The sequence below is a fragment of the Triturus cristatus genome, chromosome 1_2 (assembly GCF_964204655.1).
Source record: "Triturus cristatus chromosome 1_2, aTriCri1.1, whole genome shotgun sequence".
NCBI classification, from domain to species: Eukaryota; Metazoa; Chordata; class Amphibia; order Caudata; family Salamandridae; genus Triturus; species Triturus cristatus.
Window position 1 is genome coordinate 1,196,347,599 of NC_140580.1, and position 16,853 is coordinate 1,196,364,451.

Here is a 16,853-nt window from a genome sequence, read left to right on the forward strand (position 1 = left end):
AGGAGTCGCAGGACGCGCAGCTCAGGAGCCACTGTATGTGTGGCTCAGGAAGCGCAGGACACACGGCTCAAGAGGCTCAGCTCAGGAGGCATGGCGCAGGACACGCGGCTCAGGAGGCACAGGACGTACGGCTCAGGAGGCTTGGCTCAGGAGGCTCAGCTCAGGAGCCGCAGGATGTGCAGCTCAGGAGGCGCGGGACGTGCAGCTCAGGAGGCTCAGCCTAGGACGTGTGGCTCAGGAGGCTCAGATCAGGACGAGCGGCTCAGGAAGCTCAGCAAAGGACACGTAGCTCAGGAGGCTCAGCTCAGGATGCGGGGCTCAGACGGTGCGGCAGGCACGGCTCAGGCGGTGAGGCAGGTGCGGCACAGGAGGCGCAGGATGCGAGGCTCAGGAGGTGTGGCTCAGGAGGCGCAGGACGCTCGGCTCAGGAGGCTCAGCTCAGGAGGCGCGGCAGGCGTGGCTCAGGAGGCTCAGTTCAGGAGGCATGGCTCAGGAGGCGCAGGGCGTGCGGCTCAGGAGGAGTAGCAGGAGGGGTTCAGCTCAGGAGGCGCGGCTCAGGAGGCACAGGATGCTTGGCTCAGGAGGCTCAGCTCAGGAGGCGCGGCAGGCGTGGCTCAGGAGGCTCAGTTCAGGAGGCATGGCTCAGGAGGTGCAGGGCGCGCGGCTCCGGAGACTGAGGAGGAGTGGCAGGTGCGGCTCAGGAGGAGAAGCTCAGGAAGTGCAGGATGCGCGGCTCAGGAGGCGCAGGATGCACGGCTCAGGACATGTAGCTCAGTATGCACTGGCTGCATGGCTCAAGCGTTCTCATGGCTCCAGGTCACAAGACTAAGCTGTCATGTGACACTCAGACTCCCACGAAATCACTACTGACTTGGGTGGTTCCACAGACAGGGAAGTGCAGGTTGAAGTCAGGTGAGAGGAGTGTTGGTGGGAGAGCAGCGGTGGGAGCAGAGGGTAAGGAAAGGAGTGCAAGAGATCTATGAAACGAATTGAGAAATATTTCTGAACTCACTCGGACACCTGTGCTTCCGGGAACTCCTGGGGGTCCATCCTTTCCTTGGAGCCCTGTCATGCCCCGTTCTCCTTTTTCTCCATCTGGCCCAGGTTCACCTTTTTGCCCCTGCCAAGAAACACAATGAGCAGATGTCAAAGCCAGAAAGACAAATTCACCACAGAGCTGGCTCGTAACTCCTAGAGAGCCAGGAAATGTCCACCCTTTTCAGATCTGTCAAACTGCCAGAAAGCGACAGCACCGACAACACGGAGAGACCCAACAATGTCATTGCTTCCGAGCAGGGTTTAGGTCTTAACAGATGGGCTTGGCCAGGAGGGGGGCAGCGAAGCAGTGTTTGACGTCATCCTTCTAGGTCCGTCAGAGGTATTTGACACCGTTACGAATGCCCCCTTACTGGAGAACTGGCAGACCTAAGAGTGCGAAGATCTGCCCTCTGTGAACAAGTGGTGCCCTGGTGAGTAGAGCGTGGTCGCCCCCACCCCAACCCCACCCACAGGATTAATGTGTACAGTCACAGCGGATGAAAGTGGTCTCACATGGCCTACTATGGAGTAGAGAAGACGAGGAGGATCTGGAACCGACAGCGAGAGCAATGGTGTCAGCTGTACAAAGAGAAGCCAAGTAAAGGAAAGAAAGCACAGGCAGGGTGATAGTGAAGCAAGGAAGTCAGAGAAAAGGGGTGGTGCGGGTCACATCAAAAACACCAAAGATGAAGGGAGGAATGCTTGCAAATAGGCCAACCTCTGGCAATCGCTCGGGGTAGCGTTCCAACCTACTGTCTTTCGTCTACTGTGACTCTAGGTGGGCACATATGTATGACAGGAGAAGGGCACAACTGTTTGAGAGGGGCACATCTGTATGAGAGGAGAGGGACACATCTTTATGAGAGGGGCACATCTGTATGAGAGGGGCCCATCTGTCTGAGGGGAGGGGCACATCTGTCTGAGGAGAGGGGCACATCTGTCTGAGGAGAGGGGCACATCTGTCTGAGGAGAGGGGAACATTTGTTTGAGGAGATTGGCACATCTGTCTGAGAGGGGCACATCTGTCTTAGAGGGCCACATTTGTATTAGAGGAGAGGGCACATCTGTATGAGAGGAGTGGGCACATCTGTATGAGAGGTGAGGGGCACATCTGCAAAGGATACAGATGGGGAGCTATAGCTGTAGGGCAATCGAGTGCCACATCTGGAGTGGTCATAAAAACTGCAGTGCATTAGAAGAGGAAGAGAGTGTCATAGCTGGTGTTAAAACAGAAATGGCACCACATCTGTAGGGCTGTGGAGTGGGAAAGGAACTGAAAACAGCTCTGTACATCAGTTTTGTGTCACATCTGGCAAAGAAAGCAGGGTACATCTGTCAGGTAGGAGAGTCTCACATATTGTGAGGATATGGAAGCACATCTGAAGAAAGCATGGAAACAAACAAATATCTGTAATAGGTATATCGCATCTGGAAAGAAAAAAGACAAGCATTGGCATAGGCAATAGGTCTCGCCTTTGGGACCTTATAAGTGTTTAGTTATCCAGCACAATAGCCTTGGTGCAACAACATCAACTGTTGCATGGTTAAACACTTATAAGGTCCCAAAGGCGAGACCTATTGGCTATGCCAATGCTTGTTTTGTTTTGCTATGGTGAGCAGCAGAGTTAGGGCTGGTGGCAAGGGCAACACGAACAATGAAGGGGGGGCAGGTGTCAAGGGCAACATGGACAATGGATGGAGAGCAAGTGGGGGGGCAACATGGACACCAGAGGGACGACGGCCTGGGGGGGCAACACAGACAATGGAGGTACGGTGGGTGTGGGAGGGCAACAGGGACAAAGGAGGGAAGGTTGGTTGCAGGGCAACATGACCGCAAGCAGAGGAGGGTCGCCTGGAGGGGGGCACATGGAGGGGGGAAGAGTAGATGAATGAAGAGAGTTATTTGAAAGTGGGTAGATGGTGATGTGCAGAGTAGAAAGTGAAATTAGTTGGGGCCATATCATATAAACTGGGCTACATGAGGGTGAAGGGCTTGAGCAGTATTGTACCAACTTAGACTGTGGTAAAGGGTTGATTGACACACAAATGTGCTGCTGCTTTTAATTGGAAACGTTGCATCTTTTGTTGGCGTATCTCAAGTGAACACAGTACAGTAACATGCCGATACTATAACATACCAAAAACAGCATAGCACAATTAAAACGTAACAGACCCCAACAAAAACAGAATGCAACATAGCCAAAGGACAGCTCATCACATTGCAATATTGCAGCACAAAAAAACAACAGAATACATCACACCTACAGCACAATGCCTCACAAAAAATACTCACTTTGTCACATTACCACCTCCGCAAACTTGCTTTCATAATATTGTGGTAAAAGGTGGTGTGCACCAAGCACTGCCTTAACTTACCACAAGGACATCACATAGCACTAGTTAAAAGTGTTTGTGTACAGGTGTTCCCTCTCTGTGTGTTCTGCGGTGATGGCAACCAGTGGCAGTGAGAGAGCCATCATTTGGCGGAGTGTGGGTATTGTATATTCTGTTCTAATGTGTGTAGAGCAAATTAAAATAATAATAAAGTAATGTCTTTGGCACACTTAAATACTCAAGTTTGTACTCAGAATCTGCACAGAATCTGCCCTACTAGAGTGCTGATCCTTTTCGATTTGTCAACTGCTTTTGATACCATCTCTCATGACATCTTCTTTCAGCGAGGAAAACAGTGGCGGTGGGCTAATACTTTCGCGCCTAGACTACTGTAATAGCTTCCTGGCAGGGGTCAATAAATCAACCCTGAAGAGGCTACAGGTAGTGCAGCACGCAGCAGCCAGATTGGTTTTAAAATTTCCCCGTAGGGCTTCAGCCTCAGCAGCGCTGAAAACACTTCACTGGTTCCCACTACACAAGAGAATTCTATTCAACCTCCTTGTCACTACTTTCAGAGCTATTCGCCGGCTGGGGCCAGTATATCTCTCTACAAGATTTACAACACGCGCCGCTGCTCGCTCCCGCAAGGTGGATGCTAGCACAAGCACGAGTGTGCTTGAAAAGGAGCAGACCGTTGGCTAAAGGCGCTCCTAGAGCAGCGCATGCATGCTGCCTAGGCGAGACCTAAAAAATGAGAACACATCTGTAACAGAGGAGAGTGTCACATACTGAAAGGGGATAGAAGCAGACTTGTGCAATGATAGAAATGGCACCTGGAAACAATACAGAAGCATATGTTAATAAACAGTGCCACATCTGGAAAGCATATGCAAACTCAGACACATCTGTAAGGTAACAGCGGCATGTCTGGAGGAGATGCATATATATTTGTAGGAAAAGAACAGCGGCATCTGCAGGGGATACTGAAGCAGGTGTAGGGAAAATCTAAACAAGATCTGGAGAAGTTACTAAAATAAGCAGATCATACAAAACAAAGTGCATCAGTAGGAGCAGAGTATGTTATGAGGCAGAGTTCCACATCTGGGGAGGATAAGAAAACAGAGGCCTAATCACATCCATAGAGGAAACATAGAGACAGATCTGGAAAAGTGAAACAATTCCATCTGTAGTGGGAGCACAGCAACACATCTGGAGAATATACAAAAGCACATCTGCATAGGAAGTAAAGTGACACATCTGGAGAGGATACAAAGGCACATCTGGACATGGCATATACTGACATCTGGAGAAGATACAAAAGCACGTCTGCATAGGAAGTAAAGTGACACATCTGGAGAGCATAAAGAAGCATATCTGCACATGGCAGATAGCGACACATCTAGAGAGGATACAAAAGCACATCTGTACAGGGTGCATAGTGACACATCTGGAGAGGATACAGATGCACATGTCTAGAGGGATTATAGTGACACATCTAGGGATGACACATAAACACATCTGTAGAGGGAGCAAAATCTGGGGAGGATAAAGAAGTAAGTAAAAATCTACTCATCTGTAATCATATGTTCTACTGTGTGGTGCAGTAGATTCACATGCTCCTCACACACCTGCCAGCCAGTGTTGGGCGTGGGTGTTTGCAAATTGTTTGTCTTCGAAGTAGTCTTTCGAGTCATGAGATGTGCTGTGACTCCTCCCGTAGTGGGCAATGCGCATGACAACCAGCTCCATTTTAAATTGGTTTTCGCACAGCAGCTGGGAATATGTATAGAGTATCAAGTGAGTGAAGCATGGTGCACTACATGCTTTGTCCACTGTTAACTACTTAGTCGTAGAAGTGATCTGCGATGAACAAAGGCTTCTGAGGAGGAGGATGGGCACCTGTGAATCTACAGCGCTGCATGCTGTGAACTGATTCTTACAGATTGTGCAGCAGATGATACACATGCTCTGCTTGGACTGGAGAGCAGTACACTCATAAAGCGGTGGCAAGCATGTGTTTGATACCCATGTCTGAAATAAAGTCCTTAAGACTCTTTGCCGAATTATAGCCTTTTGGCAGTCCAGTTTGACCACATAACATTCTTTGGATAATGTGTGGGATGGACCAGGTGGCCACTTTGTAGATGTTGCCAAAGAAAGACATGGTTGCCCCTTCTTAAGGGTGGAGTGTGCTGTGGGTGGGACACCTAAGACTCTCTTGGCTTTGCGATAGCAGGTTTAGATGTACTTGACAATCCACATGGCTCTGCCAGATTTAGAGATGCAGTCAGAGGCTTTGTCAAAGTGACAAAGAGCTGGTTAGACTTACGTAAAGATGTGGTCTTGTCAGTCTAATACATATGAGCTCTTTTGACGTCCAGTGTGTGTAACACTCTTTCTGCTGCTGAGTCAGGCTGGGGAAAGCCATATTGTATCAATGAAAGGGAGAGGGGAGACCACCTTGGAGAGAAATTTGAGATTGGCTCTAAGAACAACCCTATCGTTATGAACCTGGATGAATAGCTGTTGTATAGTTAGCACATGTACTTCACAAATGTGTCTGAGGGAAGTAATGACCATAAAGAAAGCTACCTTCCCAGAAAGAAACTATGAGGAGGATGAATGGAAAGGTTGAAAAGGTGGTTGCCATGAGTCTCATGAGAACTGGGGTGGGGGAGTCTAGGATGTATAACCCCCTTAGGACTCTCCTTGAAAGCACTGACTGTTAGACTGCTGAATGTGGGTAAAGGTCTCTGTTTTGCATGTAAACTGCATCAGTAGCTAAGTGTAGGTGAATAAACGTATAAGACAGGCCCGACTTCTGCAGATTTAGGAGACCAGAGATGATGTCCGGGACACTGGTCTTTAAGGGGTCCAGGTGTTTGGTGATGCAGTAGTGAACAAACCTTTTCCACTTCTCAGCGTAACAGGCATGTGTGGTGGACCTACATGCTTCTCATAGAAAGGTCATACATTGTTGTTATGTTATGCAGGATTGTAGAGCACACTATAGCAGGGGAGGGTATCCTGGGGCTGAAGCCATTCTGTGGAAGATTAAATAGTCAAATTCTAAGAGCTTGGGAGTCAGATTGCGAGGTTGAACTGTCTGTGGGTTGGATGTCTGAGCTGGCCTTTGCTCTGCATGAGACGATCTGGCTCAAACTGTAACTTCATGGAGGCTGATGGACCTCACCAGAAGCACAGAGTACCAAAGTTATCTGACCCAGGGGGGAGTGGGGGGGAGAACCAGGTCAAGAGATAATGGTTTCATTTTCCTCACCATGTATGGAAGGAGTGGGAGAGGCAGAAAAGCATAGGCAAAGATCCCTGACCAATTCACCCACAATGCATTTCCCAGGGACTCTGGGTGTGGGCATCAGGAGGAGAAGGTTGGGCATTTTGCCTTTTCAGGGGTGGGAAACAGGTCAATTTGTGGGATTCCCTAATGCTGGAACTATCTTTGTAGGACTTGTGGGTTAAGTTCCCACTCATGGACTTGCTGATGTGTCCTGTTGATCAGGTTTGCAAAGCCCGTTGTTCACACCCCAAAAGGTGTTCCACTAAAAGTTGCATGTCGTAGTGGATAGCCGAATGCAAATTCCAAGCGTTAAAACTGAGAGCTGCAGAGAGTGTGTTTCCATAGGTAGAATATGGTGGTAGTGTTGTCTGTCTTTATAACATCTACTTTCCCTCAAATAAGCTGGAAAAAGACTTAGAAGGCTAGCTGTATAGCAAGTAGTTCTGGGTAATTGACGTGACTGCCCATTTACTGAGGGGTGACACCCCCTGAAAAGTCATGTGGTTGAGGTGTGTTTCCCCTCTATTTACCCTCCCTCTCCTTGCCTGTGAGAGAGAATTCGTGGTGATGGTCACTTGTAGAAAGGTCTGCGAAGGGCATTCTCTGCAATGGATTATTGGTGTTTACCACTGCAGATAGCGATGAGTGCTGGCCTTTACCAACACTAGATCTTTCCAGCGACCATCTGCTTGAGACCGCTGCCCCCACTAGACACTCTTGTAGGGGCGCATAAGGAGCTTGGTATGAGTCCCAGAGGCTATGCATGATGCCATCATCCTCAGAAGACACACCACGGTTCCGACTGTGAGTCGACAGCTAGGCTGAAAAAGAGACAGCAGCTGCTGGAGAGCTAGAAGTTGTTGGTGATCGGGGTCGGCTTTCCCTGTATCTGCACTAAGTAGAGACCCATGGAAGGGTTGAATCTGTTGGGATGGGAGGTGGGATTTGGTGGCATTTATGGTGAATCCCAGGCAGTGAAGACCGAGATAGCAAGCGGAGCGTGGGCAAGACACTGTTGCCTGCCACTGCTCTAGGTCAGCATAGTGACAAAACAGGTGAAGATGCAAGGACCCCTCTTTCGGGGTGGGTTATTACCACTGCTATGCACTTCATGAACACCCTTGGAGCCCGTAGTGACCCCAAAAGGAAGAAATCTGAATTGGTAGTGGTGTCCACTTACCACAAAACAAAGGTACTGTTGGTGTTCAAGGTGGATGGGTATGTGAAAAAACGCATTCTTGAAGTTGAATGCAATCATGTAGTTGCCTTGTCAGAGAAAAAGCATAAAATCCTGTAGGGTAGTCATATGGAAATGTTTCAACAGGATGCATTTGTTGAGAGGCCTGAGGTCTAAGATGGGCCTGAAGAAGCTGTCCTTTTGGGGCATGAGAAAACACCAGCAGCAGGCTTCTGCCCCTTCTTAGTGTGCAGGGAAATTCCTTATTGGGCTTTCTGGGGCAGCGCTTGGAAATCTTCTTTGATGAGGCGAAAATGGACTCTGCTGAGGGCTTGGGGAGGATGGACTGTTGGGAGGAGTAGTGGGGAGTTCTACGCAGTAGATACGGTGAACCACTGCGAACACCTACTGGTTAATGTGGTTTCCATCAACGAGAGAGGAAATCGTGTAGTCTCCCACCGACAGGGGACGTGATGGGGGCATGTCACTGCTTGAGATGGAGGCTCACATACCAGAGAGCCAATCCTGCACTTACCTCTGTTGGTGCCCCTAGCAGCACCCCTAGTGCAGCCCCTACCTAGGGAGAGACATGTTCACACTGGCTAAACCCGGTTAAAACTTTCCAAAGCCCTGGCATCACAAAATGGATGCCACTGACACAGACACGGGTCTGGCCTCCTGCTGCTGAGGGAAACTCCGGCAGGGGAGGCCTGGACAATAGGTTTCCTGTCACAGGGAGGTGTAACCACCTCCCCAGACAGGCAGATGTGTATTGGGGCAGGGTGGGTGCATTCAGAGAATGCTTTTGAGACACTGCCTGGGGCACACTTTGGGCCCGATTCACAGAACTAACTTAAGACAAAATCCTAAACTTACTACCAATTTGGTATTCACAGAAGGCACTTACTCATTTTGGTATTCACAGAAGGCACTTACTCATTTCGGTATTCACAGAAGTTAGGAGTCCTCAATTTAGGACTCCTAAAGGCCTTCTGTGAATACCGAAAGTCTTAAAATTAGGATTTTTCTCAGTTTAGTAGTAGTATAGTTAGGACTCCTAACTTTAGGACTCCTAACTTTAGGACTCCTAAATGCCTTCTGTGAATACCGAAAGTCTTAAAATTAGGATTTTTCTCAATTTAGTAGTAGTAAAGTTAGGACTCCTAACTTTAGGACTCCTAAATGCCTTCTGCGAATACCGAAAGCCTTAAAATTAGGATTTTTCTCAGTTTGGTATTAGTAAAGTTAGGAGTCCTAACTTTAGGACTCCTAAACTGAGAAAAATCCTAATTTTAAGACTTTTGGTATTCACAGAAGGCATTTAGGAGTCCTAAAGTTAGGACTCCTAACTTCTGTGAATAGCGAAGTGAGTAAGTGTCTTCTGTGAATACCAAAATGAGTAAGTGCCTTCTGTGAATACGAAAATGGTAGTAAGTTTAGGATTTTGTCTTAAGTTAGTTCTGTGAATCGGGCCCAAGGTGTCCCTGTGCATAGCCCGGTTCAAACCGGTTGCAGGGGCACTCAGCCCCTGCTCTGGCGCGAAACTGGACAAAGGGGAAGGGGTGTAACCACCCCCACCCCAGGCCCACCCATAGGTGGGGCCGTAGAGTTAGTCCATCCCCTAAACTTAGTATAAGTATGTGAATCCAGTCCCTAGGACTTTAGATTACCCTGGATGAACCTCTGCAACATAAATCCTGGACCTTCGACTTTCTATCACGACTAGAAGACGGAAGAAATCTCCCTTGGGGTCAAGGAGTGACTCCCCTGCTTGGCAGGCACCAAAGAAGCAACTGACCGGTCTGCAATTCTGAAGCTCCCGCTGGACGCCGAAGTCTCTGCATCCCCGGAGGTGGATTTCCAGACTTCCCCGAGACTACCCTGAGTCCATAGCAAAGCTGAGGCCCGTGGCTATCGTGGGTGACGTGGAACCGTGACCCCTGGATACCGTGAACTTTTGCAGCAACACTATCTTCCTGGTCATCCTCGAAGTTGTGCTTTGGGCTCCGAGTAGCCCCAGCCTTGAGCACCTCCTGCACCGAAGATTGTTGGCCTCCACTCCCGTGGGCTAGCTTCAAGTGCGACCGCTTGAGGATCCTTCGCGATCACTAGCCCATTGGCTAGCAGGTCCCCACGAAGGAAACTCCACTTCTGCTGGGGCTTTTCTGGTTGCTCCAGACTTGCCCTTACTTACCGTCGCTGGGTGAGTCCATCAGACCTTGCAGGTCTGCACCGCAGTTCTTTCTCTGATTTCCTGTGACTTGCCGTTGCCAAGGCTTGTTGGGTCCTTTCTGGTCGCCGACACCGCTGCACTCGACAGACTTCGTGACACAGCTCGAATCCGGCTCGTGGACTTCGTCGACGCCTCCTGGACCTCGTGGCTGAAGAGTCAAGACACCCATCAACTCACCTGAAGCACCCGACATCTGTGGGCATTGGTCCATCCTGCCCTAAGTCACTGGCAAGTGACCCAGACTCTGTCCCCTCTGCTTTCAGGTTCCTTACATCCTAGATCCAGGCTTGGATCTCTCCGGACACTTCTCCTCTTCACGGCAGCGGCAGTTCTTTGCAGGATTCCATTGAAATCGACGACGCAACCCGACACAAAAAGACACCTATGCACCCGGCTTCCCTGGGTGAGGTAACTCGAGTACTCCAGTACTCTCGTGGATGCTAGCCCTAGAACTACCTAAGTCCAAGCAAGCAATGTCAGAACAGACCATTCTCTGGCAGTTGTTAACTTCTCCTGGGGAGGGGTAACTGGCCTTAAGAAGGTTGTGGTAAGTGCGGACCTACCAGTACAATGCTTGCTTGGCAATGATCTGGAAACTTCAGCTTGGGCTGAAGTGGAGCTCAGGACACATGCAGAAATGTTAGGGATCCCTGCACATGTCTTTGCTGTGACTAGGTCACAGGCTAAAATGTCAAAAGCTGGACAGGCCCTGGATTCTGGAATAATGGACCAGGTGCCTCACAAGAGGAGGAGCAGTAGGGTTAAGGCAGAGCCTTTCCACCTGTCTCAGGAAACTGATCAGGGGGATGATCTTGAGCCTGAAGAAGGAACTGTCCCAGAGGAGCTTGAACCTGACCAGGTTGAGTTCTTGGGGACAGGGGGCCCTTCTAGGTCTGACCTGAGCCAGGAGCAGAAAACCTGTCCCTCTCTTGAAACCCTCAGACAGCAAGCTGCTGATGAGACTGCTGGGAATTCTAGTGGCACCCATAAAGTTTATTGGGATGATGGACTCCTTTACTCAGAAAGTAGAGACCCCAAGTCTGGTGCATCCAGGAGGTTGGTTACACCTCTGAGGTTTAGGGGTTTCCTATTGACACTAGCCAATAGGATTTCACTGGCCACACATGTCTGAAGACACAAAGGAGTTTTGTCGCTCCTGTATAACCTGCCAAGCCAGTGGCAAAGCAGGTGGCACTACAAAGGCCCCCCTGATACCATTACCTCTGGTGGGGGTTCCCTTTGAGAGGGTTGGGATTGACATTGTTGGTCCCATGGATCCTCAAACTGCATCTAGGCACAGGTTTATACTGGTGGTAGTGGATCATGCTACCAGGTATCCAGAAGCAATTCCCCTAAGGACCACTACAGCACCTGTCAAGGGCTCTCTTGAGTGTGTTCTCAAGAGTAGGCTTTCCTAAGGAGGTAGTATCTGACAGAGTTACAAACTTTCTGTCAAGTTACTTAACTGTTATGTGGAAGGAGTGTGGAGTGAATTACAAATTCACCACACCCTATCACCCACAATGCAATGGTTTAGTTGAAAGGTTCAACAAAACCTTAAAGGGCATGATCAAAGGACTCCCAGAGAAGCTTAGGCGAAAATGGGACCTTCTCTTGCCCTGCCTTTTATTTGCATACAGGGAGGTGCCACAGAAGGGGGTTGGCTACATCTGTGGGCATTGGTCCATCCTGCCCTAGGTCACTGACAAGTGACCCAGACTCTGTCCCCTCTGCTTTCAGGTTCTTTACATCCTAGATCCAGGCTTGGATCTCTCCGGACACTTCTCCCCTTCACAGCAGCAGCAGTTCTTTGCAGGCTTCCATTGGAATCGACGACACGACCCGACACCAAAAGACACCTATGCACCCGGCTTCCCTGGGTGAGGTAACTCAAGTACTCCGGTGCTAGACCTAGAACTACCTAAGTCCAAGAGGGTTTGGTCCTGACTTGATTAAAAGTATCCCTAATCTTTAAAATTTCAACTGCGACATTCCCCATAGAAGATAATAGGAAGCCGCTGTTGTGTTTCCACACTGCATACAGTTCCCGTGGGTCCCCTGTGTCACTACCTTGGGTGGTTCCTTGGGGTTCCAGCGATTCTAGAGGCATTAGGCCTAGTGCCTATTACAGTCGTGGTTCTTATACCACTTTTTTAGTATATGGTTTGGTACGCCCCTAGGGCTCAAACGTGTATTTGTGCTTTTACTGATGCTTAATCACTTGTAACTTTAGTACTTTGAACTCCAGTCTCATAAAGAGACTAGAGTGGTGTGTTCAACCTTAAATACATATATTTTGAATATATACCTGGTGTGGTTGTCCTTTCCTTTGCTAATTCAAGAGATTATAGACTGGTAAAACAAGCTGCTTTACATTCCTTCAAGACTTAGCCTGAAGGCTGCTCTCCATAGCTACCACTAGGATAGCTTTCAATAAAGGGTGTCTTTAACCATTCACCATAAGGGGTTGTTTGGACTGATACAAGGTGCCCCCTAGAACTAGTGGACAGCATATATCAGGCCACCTTCTCACAACTACCTTGGGTGGTTCCTTGGGGTCCCAGCGATTATAGGTGCTCTAGGCACTGTGTCTAGTCAAGTCGTGGTTCTTATACCACTTTCTTAATATATGGTTTGATCCGCCCCTAGGGCCCATTGTATACTGCGCTATTTACTGTAGTTTTAGAACTGTATTATTGTGTATCTTGGACTCTAATCTCATAAAGAGATTAGTAGTGAGTGTTTAGAAATAAATACATATATTTTATATATACCTTGTGTGGCTCTCTTTTCATTTAGCAATTCAAGGGGTTATAATCTGGTAAAACAAGCTGCTTTACACTCCTTCAAGACTTAGCCTGAAGGCTGCTCTCCATAGCGACCACTAGGATAGCTTTCAATAAAGGGTGTCTTTAAACCTATCATCAATGAGGGTTGTTTGGACTGGTGCAAGGTGCCCACTAGAACTAGTGGACAGCATATGCCAGGCCAACTTCTCACAACATCTATGGAAGAAGAAGAGCAACACATCTGGAGAAGATAGAGAAGCAACTCTGGAGAAGGTGCAGTGACGCATCTGGCAAGGTGATAGAAGTGCATCTATAAAGGGAGTATAGAAACATGTCTTGCGAGGTCACAGAAGGGGCATAGCAACACATCTTGACAGGTTCCAGAAGCACCTCCGTAGGAGTACAGCGTCACAAGTGGAGAGAACATGAACACAGACGCAGACCTTTAGAAGGAGCACAGAGACATTTCTATAGGGGAACACCCTGCACAAGATCACAATAGAAGACTTTCAGAAAGGGGAAGAGAGTTGTCCCCCGGCAGCAACTAGGAGTGGGCAGGACAGGTCTGCAGAGTAGAACAGACCATTAGGAGCCCAGTGACACATCTACACTGTTGGAGCCGGCCTCGTGGCGTGGTCCTGTTCCCCCTCGCTAAGCCGCACGAGGTCCCATGCACCTCGGGGCTCCTCCATTTTGGATTGTATGTGACCCTGCGTAACCACCTGCGTGACCCCGCTCCACCCGGCCTCGGTTCCGGCGAGGCCCGACATCGAGGCGCCAACCCCTGGCCCCGGGGATACCACGTGAGCCCTGCCCACTCCCGGCGGAGGGCAGTATCGATGGGACCCCCGACCGTCCTTCCACACCTAGGTGCGATCGCCCCACAGCTCTCTGTGGCCTGGCGCCTCTCCTGCTGGGCGTCTGGCCGCTCCCTGCCCGGCCTCTCCGCCCCCCCCGGGCGCAAGGGTCCGGACATCAAAGGGTTCCAGCCCTATATCTGGGAGTCAAGAGCCCTGCTGATCGGATCGCGGCTGACCCTGCGGAGAAAGACTCCTCCCGAAACCACCTTCTGAGCCCTGCTGACGACGTCGCGGCTCCATCGTGCTTACAAGACCTTCACGAACCTTTGGGGCCCTGCTGACGCTGTCGCGGCCCGACCTTGTTGAACTTACCATCAGAGCCCAGCTGACCTCGTCGCGGCTCGACCGAAGCGGACCTACCACCGGAGCCCTGCTGACTGTGTCGCGGCTCGACCCAAGCGGAACTACCACCCGAGCCCTGCAGACACCGTCGCGGCTCCCCACGTCCGAGCTGCTTTGAGACCAGCCCGCAAGGTCTGGCGCAGAACCTCCCGTACCAGGCTGGTACTAAGACTGTCCCGCTACCCTGCCCCCACAAAGACCTTGAGACTCTTCCGGATCACTCGATCCCCCTGTAAATATATTGAACGTGCTACCTTTTATAAAGTACCAAGATAAGCAACTAATACGGAGTCCTGTGTAGTGGTGTTACTGGGCCTAGTACGATCACAGGAGAAGGACCTCTCCCAGGAGGCTTCTCGGCGGCGCTCGGCTGTAACTTTGCAGTAGGAAGGTGCCCCGGAGTAGTCTCCCCGACTCCCCGGTGGTCCTCCCTCCAACATTTGGTGGCCAGCGACGGGATCCGAGCCAGACGCAATCGTACAGGCAAGTAACGCAACCACTGCCTGACCAGACGGAAAGAAAGGAACCATGAACGGCCAAGAAGCAACCGTCGCCGCAACCTTCCAGCTGGAAAAGCTGGAAGAATACACCCACAAAGAACTGAAACAATTCTGCAAGGACAAAGGGATCCCAACCACAGGAATGGGCACCAAGGAAGAAATGCAGAAAGCCCTGAAAGCCTGGGCAGAATCCGAGACCACTCCACCCCGAGCCGAAGGAACCTCGGCCCGGGACGGAAACCTGCCACCGACCATAACCCCGACCGATGGGGGACGAAGCATCCCGGAAGCCGGCCTGTCCCACGAGGAGATGCAAGAACGGGAGAGGGCCCGGACACACGAAATGGACCTCGCACGACTCCGGCTGGACGGTGAACTCCTGCTGGCGGAGAAAAAACTAGCCTTGGAGCAACTACGGCTGCAGGAGGAAATCGAAGAAAAGAAACGACAGCGAGAACTAGAAGAGAAACGGCTAACCCTCGAGCACGAGAGGGGCCTCAAGGAACTCGAACTGAAATCCAAAACGGGGGAGACCAGCACCCCCGGGGCCCGGGACACTCTGCCACTGACCGAGCCAAAGGTTCATATCCCCAAGGATGTCGTCAAGGAATACTACAAAAACGACGACATCCAGCAGTGGTTCCGAGCCTACGAGGTAGCCATGACCTCCCATCGGGTACCCCGGAAGGATTGGGGTGCCGGCCTATGGGGGAGGTTCCTCAGCGAGGGCCGGGATACCCTGCTGCAACTCCCCGACGCGGTGATGACATCATACGACCACATGAAAGAAGCCCTACTCACACGCTACGGACTGTCAGCCGAGATGTACCGGCAGCGCTTCCGGGACTGTAAGAAGCTCCCCGGTACCACATGGGTCGAATACGTGGACTTCTTCAGCCGGGCCTTTGAAGGGTGGATAAAAGGGAGCAAGGTCACCTCATACAACGAACTGTTCGACCTCATTGTCTGGGAGCACCTCGCCAACAACTGCTTTGTGGAACTAAGGCAACACCTCCTGGACAGTAAGCTGACCGAGCCCCGGAAGCTCACCTCCGAAGCCGACCGATGGGTCAACACCCGGGTCACCCGGAACCCCGTGGGGGACTACCAACGGAGTACCACGGGACCTCCTCGCCAGCGCAGTCGAGAATTCCCGACCGGGCCGCCCAGAAGCCCGCCACGAGGCCAAGCCGCCAACCACACGTCCCCGACCCTGGTCCGCAGGGGGACCCCCATCGCCAGGCCTGGACCCCGACCAACAGTGACCTGCTTCGGCTGCCAACAGACCGGCCACTATGCGAGCGACCCGGCCTGCCCCGTGAACCGACGGAGTGGGATCGCTGGGCCCCCTCCCCGACAAATAGCCGCCGCAGCCCTGGGGGAAGGAGAGGAAGAGGAGGAAAACCGCGAGGACGGGTCCCCCTAGTGGGAACCCGCTGCCATGTCACTCGTATGCCTGGGCTCCCGAGAAATGGTGCCCCGAGCTGCCATCCCAAGCAACACCCAGAAGTACCAGCAGTGGGTCATCATCAATGGACGACGGGCCGAAGCCCTCTGGGACACTGGGGCCAGTGTGACCGCTGTCCGCTGCCACCTGGTGACCCCCGAACAAATCCTGCCGCATGTCCTATGCCCTGTCCGGACCGCGGACAACACCGAAAGCATGTGCCGGATGGCCAGGATCCCCTTCGAGTGGGGAGGAGTGTCAGGCACCCTCAAAGTAACTGTCCGCGACGACGCCCCAGTGGACTGGCTCCTGGGGAATGACCTAGAGAGCTCCCCCTGGGCCCAGGTGGAGCGCCGAGAGCATCTGGGGATGCTAGGGCTGCCCGAGTGGGCCTGCGCCACCACCCGGTCCATGACCGCCCAACCAGCCGCTGCCGCGGCCCCCGACAAGCCTACGGGCCCAGAACTACCACCCTCCTCCGGCACGGAGGGACCTGACGATGAGGCCGGGCCATCCAAACTTTCTCCCGACGAGGCCGCCTCCCTCAGCGAGATCCCCGAGCTGGCCCAGTGGCGCCACGACGGGGGCCCCACCCGCGAGCAATTCCAGCAAGAGCAGAAGGCCTGCCCGTCCCTCGAGGGGGCCCGACAGCAAGCGGCCGCCCAGGCCTCGGGGGACCCCACGGGAACCCACTGGATCTATTGGGACAATGGCTTATTGTATAGCGAGCAGAAAGTCGCCGAACTGGGAGCCGGCCGGGTGTTGGTGGTTCCCCTCCGATTCCGAGAGTTCCTCCTGAACCTGGCGCATGACGTGCCCCTCGCCGGACACCTCG

The 16,853-nt window shown here is 51.6% G+C and overlaps 1 protein-coding gene across 3 annotated transcripts in view; it reads right to left on the reverse strand.

Annotated features, from left to right (window-relative positions):
* COL27A1 (collagen type XXVII alpha 1 chain) overlaps positions 1–16,853 on the reverse strand; it is a 2,221,286-nt gene that overhangs the window by 629,948 nt on the left and 1,574,485 nt on the right. For all 3 annotated transcript variants that reach the window (XM_085614179.1, XM_085614180.1, XM_085614178.1), the window contains exon 37: positions 1,013–1,120. In XM_085614179.1, coding sequence (XP_085470305.1) covers positions 1,013–1,120 — 108 coding nt within the window. The remainder of the gene's footprint in view (positions 1–1,012; positions 1,121–16,853) is intronic.